A 14,582-nucleotide genomic window follows, 5' to 3' on the forward strand; every position below is an offset into this window, starting at 1 on the left:
TTCACTATGGTCTCTGAAGATGCCTTGTTCACTGTGGTTCGTTTATAGATAGCCCCTGGGCTCCTGGACGTCTAGTGGATGCTCTTGCTGCGGGCCTTCAGCTTTCTGTGTCCTGGTTGTCCTTACTAGGTGCAAGAGTGTTTTGGTAGGTCCTTTAGACCTTTCTACAGAGGAAATCACGATATCTACAAATAAAGTTATTTCACTTCTTTCTCAATCTCTATAACTTCTGTTTGGGTTAGATTCACTAGCGATGGCTTCCAGCAATGAGAAGGGATATCTTGCTTGGTTCTCAGACTTCAGGGCAAGTATCTACACCTTTGCCCCTAAACAGAAAGGCCTTCTGTAGATGTTCTCTGTGAAGAAGTTTTCTCTATTGCTAGGTTTTTGAGAGTTTTAAAAATACGATCATGATCCTGAAGAGCATTTTGTCAAATGTTATTTCTCCATTAATTAGCATTATATGATATTTCCTTTTTTTTCCTCCTGTGGTTATAGTAAAGTCATTGAGTTTTGAATTTGAATGTGTTGTATCTCTAGAAAAAAAACCTATTTCTTGCGTGTATAATTGCTTGTATTCATTATTGGATTTGACTTGTATATAGGACATGTTGGTATGCAATTTTTCTTTCTTTTATGCAAACCTTTATCTGGTTTTACTATTAGGGTAGTTCTGAACTCACAGGATGACTTAAGAAGAATTCTTCTTCTCTTTCCTGGAAAGGTTATGGCTAATTAATATTATTTTCTCCTAAGTATTTGGCTGCCTTATCAATAAAATTATATGGTCCTTGTGCTTTATGACAGATTATTGATTTAATTTCTGTAATAGCTACAAGGCCATTAGGTCATCTGTTTCTGTCTGGGGTAGAGTTAGCAGTTTGTGTCACTCAAGTAATTGATCTGTTTCATCTTGGTTAGCAAGACCATGATCATCCCATTGCTAACAGTTTCTCTTATTCTCTCGTCCCATGGATCTACAGTGATGACTCATCTCTGATATTAGTAGCTTTGTAACACGGTTAATGTTAACAACTTGAACTGATTTAGAAATGCCAAGGACATACATTTGGATGTGTCTGTGGGGACATTTTCAGAGATGATTAACTGAGGAGTGATGTAGCTGTAAGTTTTTCTGTGTCCCGCTCAGTCCTTCAGCCGCTCAGACCCAAATAAACAGAAGCTTATATCAATTACAAACTGTATGGTTATGGCCTATGGCTCAAGTTTCTTGCTAGCTAGCTCTTATAACTAAACTTGGCCCATTTCTATTAATCTATATGTTGCCACATGTTCTATGGCTTTACCTGTGTGCCATTACATGCTGCTCCCTGGACGGCAGCATGGCGTTTCCTTCACCTCTGCCTTTCTTCTTCCTATCTCTCTCCTGGATTTCCCACCTGCCTCTAAGCTGCCTTGTGATAGGCCACACAGCTTTATTTATCAACCAATCAAAGCAACACATATTCACAGCATACTGAAAGACATCCCACAGTGGGGTGAAGGTCCACCTTGAGTGTAGGTGCACTCTTCAATGGGTGGGGATGCAGGACACAAAGGAGAGAGTGAGTGGAGCGTGCATCTCTACACTTCCTGACTGCAGACAGTGTGACCAGTTCCCTCACTCTCCTGAGCCCCATCTTCCTACCATGATGGACTATTTCTTCAAACTGAGCCCAAACAAACTCTTCCTTCCATTAGTCCCTCTTGTTAGGTATTTTGTTAAAGCAACAAGAAAAGTAATCACTACACTTGGCTAGAGATGCATTCATTTTTATTGATCTCCAAGAAAAATCTTTGAGCTCATTGATCTTATTTTCAGTGTCATTGATCATATACTGTAATATATATATATTTCTAATAATAGGACCAAACAGCTCTTCTTTCTTTAGTTCCTTCAGTCAAAAAAAATTTTTTTGAATATTCTTTCCTAGCATGTACATTTAGTATTACAAATTTCCCGCTAACCACTGTTTTTTTCCCTCTAGCAATGGTTCATTTAATTATTATATTTTAAAATTTATTTAAATGTAACTTACAGACAAGAATGCAGTCTGTCTTGGCAAATGATCCATGAGAGCAGAGCAAGAGTGCATATTCTGCAGTGAGTGGATGGATGATTTTGTGTGTCAATAAAGCAAGTGGGCAATGTTTGGGCTAGGCTGTATATATTATGGTTGCTAATAGTGTAATTTCTTAACCTCCCCTCTGCTCCTCCTTTACACTGGAGTGCACTGCACAGTCCTATTTTGGTTACGTTCATAACCACAATGCTCCTCCTCCCAGACAGCCCGTCTTGCACTCACTTTGACTGTGTACGGCTGGCTCTGTCCCCTTCGTGTGCTTGCACACACATCAACAGGCAAGTGGTGAGTCTGTGTCGGAAAGTTTCTTTTCCTTGCCCAGAGCTCCTGGCACCATGGTTCACTTAGAGTAAGGATCACCAAAAAAGATGGTTGTTGACTGATTGAAATGACCAAGATGACCTTAACCCCCGACCCAAATCCTGAGGTTACTGTAACAAAATATCATAAGCCACGTAGCTTAAAACAACTTTATTCTATAGTTTTGAAGGGAAAAGATTCAGAAGAACAAAGTACAAATTAGCAGGACCATGCTCTGTCTGGATCTCTAGAGAAGGACTCTTCTGTTTGTCTCTGCTCCTTGCAGTCTTGAGGGACTCGTGAACTGTAGCAGAGAGAACCCTCTAGTTCAGCCTCTGCTGCCACAGAATCCTTTGTAGATCTCCTTGTTGTCTGTCTGTCTGTCTGTCTGCTATCTGTGTGTGTGTGTTGTTATTGTTGATGTTCTTTTGTGTGTGCATATATGGGGGGGGCAAAGGTCAAAGGGCCAAAGGTATGTGGGGCTAGAGGTCTTCCTTAGTTTTTTTTCTACCTTATTTTTTGAGATAAGGTCAAGAAACCTGAATTTCAGTTCAGCAGCTAGATTGGCCCTTGAACCTGCTGGCCAGCCAATCTAATTGGCAGATTGAAATCCAGATTTCATAACTGTCTCAGAGACTTCATTGGGAAGTGTGTCAAACATTCAGCATCCACCACTGATACTTAGGTTCTTTTTGATGTCATAGAAACTCTGGCTCATGCAAGAACAGTGTGGAGACTTGTAGGAAAAGGGTAAAGCAGTGCCTCGTTGCTTTTTAGGTTCAGGGTGAATTCATGCACAGCAGGCAGCAGTCAAATCTCATCTCCTGCCATGAGAGCAGAGAAAATGATTTGTTATTGCTTTAAGCGGGACACTGTTTCATTTAGTGAATGCAAATCTTCCCCATTTCTGATGCAGCTCAGTGTTCTGCTCATTATAAATGGAAAACAGTCCGTCGTGCTTTGGTGTTTCAGTGACATGAGCAACATCACAGAATCCTGTAAGGAGAGGTTTAATTTTGTTCCAAGTAACTTATTTCACAGCCACACTTGAAACCCCAATGGACAACAGGAATGTCAAAATCCCCAGAGGATCATTTTAGTAAAGAATTTCCATCAGTAAAGAGAAATTTAAAGTGGGACAATTCCTAGTATTCTTGCCTTCCTTCGTTTGGAATTCAAACACTCTATGGATTTTAGCTCTTGTTGCTTTTATATTTATGAGTATGTATGAACTACTGACTTCAAATAAGACCTGTTCACGGTGAGATTACTGAACTCTTACCACACTTGCCACATTGACCATTTATGGAGGATTCAAAAGAAGGCTATACATCCTAACTGGGGCTGTTTGGATTCAGCCACTGCGAATCCAAGTCCTACCCATCTCCCCATGCAGACTCGGTGGTGATTAATCCCTTACTGTATCTGCTTTAAAATGTTGAGGGGTTTAGGGATGCAGCTCAGTGGTTGAGCACTTGTCTATCCTGAAAGGGACCTGGGTTTGATCCCCAACACCACATTCACCAAGGAATAGGAAATGATCACAGGAATCTTATCCCCTGTTTACTGTTGTTTTGACCCCAGAAGCCATCTTCTATTTCTATGTTTAAATTTTCAACCAGGGTCTAGTTTCCAGGTTATAGAATTCCTGTAGAATTCTCATAGATTAAGAAGGATTGTTTCTGGAAGACTCAGCTACAGCCTGGATCTCACGGGATCTGTTCATAAAATGGAATAATAATCATTCTTTCTTTATACCTCCACCCCCACCACCACATCTCTAAAAAAAATTCAAGCTGGGTTTATTTTTGTTTATTTCTGACAACCTTTCATTGGAACATCCTTATTAAGCATGAGTGTGTCATAGGAAGTGGGGATATAATGAACAGGTCTGTCATGAATCCTGCTGATAGGGACCTCAGTCTATTGAGAGGCTCAAGATGAGTGGTTCTCACACTGTTTATCAAGATGAGTGACGCAGGCCAGGTGCTGACATTGCACAAGGCAGGAATATCCACGCTGCCTGGGTGGGTCAGAAGGCTTCCTGGAGTCTCATGGAAGGGGGCAGGCAGTAATGAAGCCATGGGAAGACAGGGGAGAATATAAGCAAGGAATTCCAGCAAAGAGGGGACTAGGAAAAGAAGAGTATAGTAGCGCAACAAGCTGGTAGCAAAGAGAAGACAGTGGATAGAATGGAGGTTGAGATGTTAAGCTCAGTAGAGACAGACCTGTGCACTCCATGAGGGAAATCAGACAACAATCTACCTGAAGTTATGATCTTTAAAACTTTACATGTTACAAAGTCTCCAAAAACTCCAATTAAGGATTCCTATAGTAAATTTATTTGGGAAAGAAGTGTGTAAAGCTATCACCCAATGTTGATACATCTTTTTATTCGAATATCAGAGCTGCAAATGGTGATTTTTCCCTTATCAGCAACTCAAATCTCATATCTCTGGATTCCTTTGAAGTGTTAAGCATATACATATAAATTTTTACTCTACCTTTACATTTTAATCTTCTTCTTGAAAGTATTTTTATATTACAAACTGTCCAGAATATTTTCTAAAAGTGTATATATACATATATATATATATATATATATATATATATATTAATTCAAGCTTCACTTGAATTTTCTCACGTTTCCCATTTTAATTCTTTGAGTTTCACACATGTATACAATGAATTTTAGTTATTTTCATGTCCCCTCTGTCACCCTCTTCCGCTTCTGCTAAAACTCTTCTTTCTAACAAGTCCCTCTATTTTTTTCATTTTTTTTTTTTTTGTGATGACCCACAGAGTTATTTAGGCATGCTTGCCTAAGTATGGGTGGGAGGCTATTTACTATTTACTAGAAGATGGGCAATTTATCAGTGGCTAAATTCAAGCCTGACATTTCAATACACACCTTCATAAGGGGACCTCTTCAATAAAGACAGAGTCCATCAGAAAGGAGACTCATACTTAGGTTCTTCAAATTAAAGCACAGTTAGATGAATAGTCCATGGCTAGCTCATAATTCTTCACTGCTGCATGAATAGTCCACTCATACTTTAGATGGATGAGGTAGATACAAAGCTATCTGAACTATATCTTGACTATTCACATAGTACTTTTCTCCAATATATAGGCTCAATTTATACACACATACAAATGCGCATCTTGGGGGATTTTACATGCCTTATTGGGTCATACATCATGATGAATGTCTGTATCACTTGGCTCCCTGAAGGAAGGAGATTACCTGAAGGAAAACAGGTAAAATGAGCTTGTGCTTTCTATGCTCTGGCAATCTTCTAACACAAATACAACCATGGTGGTGACATTGGAGAGAGACCTCATCAAATGAATAGGCTCTAGAAAGTGTGATGGGATGGAATTTGTCCCCTGCTTGCCTCCCTTGGGCATGGATAGATATTATTGTTTAGCTTCCACATAGACCACAGCAGCTAGGTAAGATATGAAAAATCTTAAAATTGGACGAAATGATAAGAATGAAAAGATGGATATCCCCAGGATGCTGTGTATATATAAGATTTTAATAGCTTTCTGTCAAAACTTGAAAAAAAACAAGAGTTTTAATTTTTTAATTAAACTGAATATGTGACACACACAAATAAGCCAACTTTTTACTTAACTATACATTTCTCATCTTCCACGATGTTCAGTAGCTTTTTAATACCACATCAATTATATTAGATTTAAATATTTTGATTATTTGTAGACAGTCTTCTAGCAACATAATTAACTTTTCCCCTTCATCAAAAATCTGAAATAAATTACTCTTTCACCCTAAGATTTTACCTTAACAAGACAGACAAAGTTTAAAATATAAAAAACAAATTTCTCTCTTATTTTTCAAAGGAAGCAAAAAAGATGATCGTCCATTCTGAATAATGCATTTCTGAAGACCGTATACCATTCTTCCCCATTACAGTGATAATTGCACAAGAAGCCTGGATTAATCTTCTTCTGTCTTACCCAGAGTCCCCTAAAACATCCTAATGATCTCCTCCTGAGGTTAACATCAAGTCTTTGAAAAGGATGTAGATGTAAGAAGTTAGAAAGGAATTTAAACTCTAATTCATAGAACATCAGTCTCCCCCTCCCCCAAGGGAGTAGTAGGGAATAACATATTAACAGTATTCTTTTCATTTAATATTCCAAAAGATCAGCATCTGAAAGGGAATTAATGGGGAAGGAGCTGCAAGATGGCAAATCACCCCAAGCATTAAAATGAGTTTTCATTGAGCACTTTTCTATTGGCCAGATCACCACAGGATGTGAACTAAAAACCCAGTTGTCAAGAGGTAGATGAGCCCCCCCCCCTTTCCAGATGGGAAAGTGAGGCACTGAGATGCCTTGTAATTGGCTCCCAAAGTGTTCAGCAGCAGCAGCAACATCAGAGGCAGGAGGACCCGTCTACAGTTATGCACTCAATGGCCGACACACAGCAGAGGAAGGACAAGAACATTGGTCCCCTCCAGTAGCCTGTCTTCCATCTTGACATATGGCATATAGAGCTAATAGAAAGGTTGAAATTCCATTTTAAAGTTGATGGCATGTCTGTCCTCCAATGTCAAGCCCAAGAGATCAACACAAGGTATGGCTATTGACACTGACTTTCTCAGACTCAGGAATGTAGAGTATGTTGAATGTAGAGAATGTTTCAGTAAACAAAATCAAGACATGAAAAGCACAGTTATGGGAAAGAGAATACAATATTGAAAATCATAACTTCAGTTTGATGTAATGCCCTCCAAAGAGATATTTATAAACACAGTTAAAAAGAAATTATCAAACATTTGGATTTGAAAATTAGATTACATCTCTACACTGATGTGAGCATTCACATGCCTTTAAACAAGGAGTCAGCATATTATAGAAGATATTTCTCTTCCCAGAGTATAAAATATATTATTATACACTGTACATAATTTCCCATGTTCCCCAAATACATTAAACAGTAGAGAAAAAGCAATTATTTCACCTAGCAGAGGTATTAGTCAAACAAACAATGTGGTGGGAGTAGAGATAAATTGGTGGGGGGTGCTTTGTGTGATATGTGAGAAAATAAACAACCACAATGTCCTTCAGCCTCGTGACAATGTCCATTGATGACAATACCTCACTACTGTGCAAGTAGCCAGTATATTAGTGATACACTGACGTAGACGACACACAGCACAATCCAGTTTATTCTTGTGATTGGTGACTCGTGGTTACCTGTCACATGGAGGATGGCACTGGAAGACAGGGTGCCACTAGAGTTTTGGGCTTGAGCCACATAGAGGCCAGCGTCTGCCTCACATACCTTTGGAATGAACACCGAATGCTTTGTGTCCTTGTGCAAAACCTGTAAGTGTCCATCTGTGCACAATTTCTGGCCCTTCTTGAACCTAAAGTAGAGAGTCAGTTTTAAGTCAGGATCACTTCTTGATTCTGTCATCTCAAAGTTCTCATACCTATTGCAGATAGGCCCATCCCCATTGCAGTATTCTCTATTAGCAGGAATTATCTAGCTACAGTGTATGCCATTGAGACTGTTTATCAACCTGTAGCCAGAAAAATCACATTGATTGACTCAGATGGTATTGTTGAAAGTTCTATGATAGCATTTAACAGAATATTATAGATGAAAATTCATAATTCACTTATTCTTTAAAATCACACACACACACACACACACACAGCACAGCACAGCAGACCATCTGGTCATACTGGGTCACCCTTTGCTTGTGTCAACAGTTACCTAGAGTGTGAAGTGGTCCCCACATATCCAGCCTGCTTCACCCTATCTGCAGCTCTTAGCAGCAGCTGTGACTCCTGCCTGGCGTCTGTATAGAAGTGAGGTTCATCTGCCCTTGGTGTTCATACAGCAGAGCCTCCCAGCAGGACACATGCACATGTGAATGAAGGGACTCTACACCACTCCCACTAAAAGGAACTCACTTTATTTGTGAATTAAGTTCATTAGAAGACAATGACTTCTCATTATAAAAAACATTTATGACATTACCTCTTGACTCTAAATGACCTATTTCTAAAATTCCTCTCTGAACATGAACACTTACCTGGATCATTTTAGACAGCAAATAATTTATTTCTTACATTCCACATCTATGTCTTTATAAACACTTTCTTCCACATAGGGACCGATAAGAAACCCAAGTCAATTTTCTATGTACGTGTCTGTGTATGGGACACCTGTATGTGGAGCCCACGTGCTCACATCAGATGTCTTCCTTTACCAGGCTGTATTTTATTGCCTGAGTCAGGGTCTCCCCACATGAGCTCAGGGATTCAGCTACTGTCTCCACCACCCCAGGACTGAGATCACAGGTGCTCTTCACTGTACCCAGCTTTTACAATGAGATCAGGTCCTCATGCTTGGGCCAGCTCTGAAGTCAGTTTTCTTCCTAAGAGATATTCTTGCATCTCACAGTGTCCTGGGAATGCATAGCTCCCTGATAGCCTGTCAAGTGTTCACTGGGCAAAGCTCCTCTAGACCTAATGGGAAAATGGCTTTACATTTTACAATTTGTACTAGTTCTTCAATAATACATATGTTGCCCCAACTCTTCAGCCATATGTACTAACCCTAATGGAGCTGCTTATTTGTATTGGAGAAAAAAATAAGAAACACCTCAGACGGCATCTTTCTTTGGGGTCTAATATTTAATTATGAAATAAAATATCTGTGGAATCCATAAATACAAAAGTTTTGATGTGTAAAAAAACATGCAATTGTAAAAATAACAAAACAAAAAAGTGCTAATTTCTGCACTTACATCTGTGTGCAGATTCTCTTACTATCTGAGTATCCAAGTTTTCTCCTAAAGTCTTTAAATAGCTGGGCCACAAGTCAAATACCATCAACGGGACATGCGAAAATAAAACAACTTTTCCTGAAAATGCCTGAGAAATTAAATACAACACACTTATCTTAGCCTATTATAAACTCACCGTCGCTTGTTAGTTTGTTCTCAAATGAACCTGTTGGAGGATGAAAATTTTGTGAAGGTTTAAAAGTAACCCCCACAGGAAATGCTGGAACTGCCTTGTTATTCACGGCAGGTGCTTTAGAACCTTGACTTTACAGTTTGCTTTTACCAAGTTCACAGCTCAATTATTACGTCACTTTTCAAACAATGACTTTATTATCAGCCACCTGGAGTAACTGTAAAAGAGGCAGCTCACCTTTCATACTAAAGATATTTATAAAAAGGAACCTTAGCAAAACAAATATCACAAAGGTGGGCACCCACGGTTCTGTTGGAAAGATGAAATGAAGGAAGGAAGGAAAGGAAAAAACCCTTTGGTTTCTCAGGCTTTTTAATTGCCTGGAGGGTGTTAAACCAAGAAAATGCCATGTAGAAACAGACAATAGGGTCGGAATTTCAGGACTTGATTATCAGAAATGAGGAATGTTAAATGGAAAGAAAACCAAACAGAATCAACTTCCCTGCTTCCAGGAGGCTGTTAAATCATCATTTCACATTGTTACTTTCCCCCCACCAAGGGTATTAAAGGGCTTTTAGTTAAATGAAAGTTGAGGTGTGATGTGAGATCAAATCATGCAGAGTTGAGTGTCAGGAGGGTTAGTCAGCCAGCTCTAAACCTTTAGGTTAGTCCACACATTACAAGATACTCTCAGCAGCCATTATTTCTGTCTACGGTTTGTCATTATAGGCTACCCACCATGTCAGTGTAGGCTCTGGGAATCCTGTTACTTCGACTTCCAAAGTCACCGGGGAACCTTCCATGACAGTTACATTGGACAGCAGCCTGGAGAAATGAGGCGCCTGGCCAGCTAGGCTGACCACGCTGCTCTCTGCAGATGAGTTTTTCCTGTCTCCTTGGGGACCTGCTTGCCTCCTGCTGGTGTCTGACTGAGAGCTGAGGCCGGGGGATACATCAGGGGGATCATGCAGCCTGTCCTGGGTTTTAGTGACATTAGAATCGGCATGCACTTTCTCCTGGGTTTCTAGCGAGCTCTCCTGAGCCTGGGAGTCTTGCAGCAAAGCTCTGTCGTGCACTTCATGGGGCATGCTTGTTGGACATTTCACGTGGATGTGTAATTTGGTACTCATCTCTACTGATCCTTTGGAGGTTAATGAGGATTCAGCTTTGAGTTGGGGGTAGGGCCTCTCAAAGTGACTTGTAAATGTGTCTTTCTCATTACGGCACCCATCAGCAAAAGCAACGGGTGGTGTGAGAACCGATTCCTGGGCCTCCCCTAGAACACCAGTCCCTGTGTGTGTCCTGCTGCTGCTGCTGCCGCCACCGCCGATGTGGAGCATGAGGGTGGAAGAGCTGGCAGGTTCTTCCACCTCCATGTCGGATGGTGCCAGCAGGGACTCGGGGCTGGTTGGGAGTGGAGGCAAGGAGATGTCATCAGATGAGATACACTCAGACTCCTCCCCAGACAACATGTCTTCCAGCGGGATCAGACCTGGGGCACTGCCCTCTTGGTCAGGCGAGGATGGCCTCAAGTCCACAGGAAGCCCATCTTCCCGTGCTCCATGGATGGCCAAGGTATCTTCTCCTTGCATCTGCCCCTTCAAAGGAAGAAAGCCAACGTTTCATTAGGTGGGCACACGTCTTTTCCCAGCTTCCCATTAGAGTGATGCCCAGTACGAGATGAAACAAATTTGTTAAGCCTTAAGATGGCACCAGAGTTCCTGAACTCCAAGTGTCTGTTTAGGAACAGTCCCATTCCCATGACCAAAAGTATTCACACTGACCTCAAGTGAAGTGAGGTATCTTAACAGACACAGGTAAAATTCTCTCCTGACCAAATCCATACTCAGTTCCTGTCTCTTTTCAGTTATATTAAGGGCAATACTACAAGTGTGTTTATCAAAGAAATGATCTCCTGAAAGCATAGTAAATTATACCTATGACGCTAGCCAAGACTCACCCAGAGAGGAATCAGCTCAGCAAGCACAATAAGGTATGTTTTATGTAAATAGTCTTTCCTCAGCAAGTCCATCGGCTCCTGGCCCTGCTGCTTTTGTGACCACCATGGAAATGGGCAGGCAGGTGGTTTTCAAATCATTCTAAAACGCGACAACCACTGCTTTTAAACCTCACTCAGGTATGGTTCCCTAAATCTATGTAGTTTTCACTTATAAAAAAAGGTACCGACTATCTTTTCTAATTTTCTCAGCATGAAATCATGGTTTCTATGAGACACTTGCCTCATTCTGATGATTTCTGGAAAAACAGCTGGGAAATCCTGCTCAGATGTGCAAAACAGAACTCTGTTCTGAGCTTGCTTCTCTTATACCTTTCACTGCTCTTTGTTTTGTTGCTAGTTCTCTTTTCCCACATCTGAACAGATGTGTTCAGCTGTTTGTTTTTATTTGTTTTGCTATCTATGTTAAATATATATATATATAAACTTATACTCACTTGTGCGCACATGTATATGAAGGTCAGATGTCCACACTGGATGTCTTCCCCAATTGTCATTATTATTATTATTATTATTATTATTATTATTATTATTATTTTATTTGATACTTGCAGCTCACTAATTCCAGACTAGCTGGCCAATAAGCCATAGTGATCCTCCATCTCCTCTGAGCTGGTATAACAGGCACACACTAGTACTCAGCTTTTTACCTGGTTAAAAATCTGAACTGGGTCCTCATGATTGTGTGGCAGAGACTTTACTGACTGAAGCATTTCCCCAGCTCCCTGCTTTTAGTTTTTTAATCTTCTATGTATGTGTTTCCTCTAAAGATCTCTGGCCATTTATACCTCTAATGACGAACTGACTTTTTTTTTTTTTTTAATTCTACACTAATACCCTGGTTCCTATGTCTGGCGTGCCTGCTGAACTTTTTTACACAGCTTGGCACAATCGTGTGGATTTACAATCATTGCCTGTGGGTAGGGCCAGTTCTGGACAAGAATATAATCATATTGTAGACCCGTTGACCTAAGTGAGTAGAATCGATCCTTAGAGTACACTGCATAGGGAGAAGTGCACATTGCACATTTAAAGGAATACACTTTGCATTCCAAAATATCCCTGTGGTAGGAGTTTTACTTTAAGAAAATAAGATTTGGTGGGATTAGTGGGGGAGTAAATAATGATATTAGGCATGGGGCTTTCTGTATGAAGGGCATTTGGGAAGACCCGTGGAAGGCTCATGGGCAGATAAGAGGGGACCTGAGACCTTTGGACACTTGGCCTGACCTGGGAAAGGAAGAGAGCAGAAAAGGAAAGATGCTCTTCTGAGTTTTCAAAGGCATCTGTCTCCACAATGCCTAACACCTGCTCCGTGATCTGATGGAAAGAACCTGCGGCTGTCCTCCCAGCCTGTAGAGTACTCCACTGAACTGTCTGGAAGAGAGGCATTTTCATTCTGTTGTTTATTAATCCTTATGCAAACAGCAGGGTAGACAAAAGAGGAAAGGTCCAGGAGGGGCACCCATGGCATCACTACAAACAGCTCATGTTTATGACCCAGTTCCTTGGAAAGCCCCTGGGTCTTGTAGAAGAGGTATTTTCTGAAATTCAAATTGAATTTAACTAATTCAGTTTACGTGTGTGGAGGTCAGATATCCACACTGGGTGTCTTCCTCAATTGTAGACTGCCTACCTATTTCTGGTACTAGAGGAGGGAAATACATTTAATGTCTCTTTGCCTCAGTCTCCTCAATTGTAACACGACTGTTCAATCCCTCCCAGCACTAAATTCTATACCTCTAAACACTGGCGTCCAAATCCCTCATCATCTACCAAATAGTCCCATGACTTTAGGCAAGTCTTTTAATACTCTGTGCTGCCATCTGACCTTAGGAGTTTTCAGATATTGCTATGGATTTAGCTTCAGCACCCAGCCTGGGGATAAGATGGCAGCACTGATCTGTTAGCCGTGTTGCATGCATTGCATCAGTGGGATCGTTTAATACCATCTGCCACATTTGGGGTCAGGATAAATGAGAAGCACTTTACTATCTCTAGAAGAAATCTCTTGTGATGAATATCCTCTTATAATCATTCATTTTTTTTCAACTAAAATAATTTTCTGAGGAAGATTCAGTGTTGAAGGGTATCAGGACTGAATACAGTGATTCCAGGTTTCTACTTGGGGCTTCCTGTTACCTGCCCGCTGGAGGTTTTGGAGAGTCATTACATCTGACCTTATGTAAATAGTAGAGACAGTGACTGAGCTGTTTGAAAATGGAAATGAAGGTGGTTGCTGCCCTTGCCTTATGCTGTCTGTACCAACTGCAACAGATGGGTAGGAAATGATGTCAACGGGAATGCCTGACAGCAGTAACTGTGGACCTTTACTTGCATTCTAAATGACTGATGATCTAGTTAGTGTGTCTTTTAATTTACTTAAAAATAAAAGTTACTTGTCAATGAAAATAACTTGTACTTGTTTTATTCAAAGACATTGGTTTCTTCTAATTTAGAATAGATAAAGGCAAGATAAAACCTTTTTACTAGGTATAATGTAAATGATGAGTGTGGTTGCTTTAACAGCAATGATTTTTGTTTCTGAGCCTTTATTAAATGTGTTTAACACATAATGTAGGAAAATATGCATAATTTAAAAAATAATAATGTTATTATGTGAGATCAAAAATGGTTAAATTCATAGCTTTTTTTTTTTTTTTTGAGACAAAGTTTCTCTGTGTAGCTTTGGAGCCTGTCCTGGAACTTACTTTGTAGAACAGACTGGTCTTGAACTCAGAGATATCCTCCTGCCTCGGCCTCCAATTGCTGGGATTAAAGGCATGTGCCACCACACCTGGCTAAAATCATAGACTTTAAATTGTGGTATATTTAAAACTATTCTTCATTATTTCAACCAGTTGTCTGTGTATGTGTTCAAGGAATGACTCTGCTCTCCAGTGGAACATTGGTTGTGCCCATAGACATTTTTGTTCTAGTCCAGCCGGGGCAGTCAGCAGTGCTCTGAGCATCTGCTAGAAAGTAGCAAGGGACGCTGTTTCATGTTTTACAATACAGGAGACCCTTACTCCCCCTCACAGAAGTTCATCCTCTGGGGCACTAGGGCTGCAGGTGAGAAACCCTGACTTGGCTAAGAATAACCAAAGACCATTTCATGGGAGATTGAAGTCCAGCAAGATGACTAAGGCTAGACAACTTTCTTCATACTTAGAGAGGACTCAGGTGTAAGTGGCTCTAAGTTGTACCACTCAAAA

The 14,582-nt window shown here is 40.4% G+C and overlaps 1 protein-coding gene across 4 annotated transcripts in view; it reads right to left on the reverse strand.

Annotated features, from left to right (window-relative positions):
- Positions 1-5,903: 5,903 nt before the first annotated feature.
- Positions 5,904-14,582, reverse strand: part of Ccdc141 (coiled-coil domain containing 141) — a 157,561-nt gene continuing 148,882 nt past the window's right edge. For 2 of the 4 annotated variants that reach the window (XM_059260768.1, XM_059260767.1), the window contains exons 23-24: positions 10,089-10,948; positions 5,904-7,786 (exon numbers count right to left, since the gene is read on the reverse strand). In XM_059260768.1, the coding sequence (XP_059116751.1) occupies positions 7,519-7,786; positions 10,089-10,948 (1,128 nt within the window). In that variant the 3' untranslated portion in view covers positions 5,904-7,518. Of the gene's footprint in view, positions 7,787-8,319; positions 10,949-14,582 lie in introns of those variants that run through there. The other 2 variants (XM_059260771.1, XM_059260770.1) reach the window with 2 other exon arrangements.

The sequence above is a fragment of the Peromyscus eremicus genome, chromosome 4, assembly GCF_949786415.1.
Source record: "Peromyscus eremicus chromosome 4, PerEre_H2_v1, whole genome shotgun sequence".
Classification (NCBI taxonomy): domain Eukaryota; kingdom Metazoa; phylum Chordata; class Mammalia; order Rodentia; family Cricetidae; genus Peromyscus; species Peromyscus eremicus.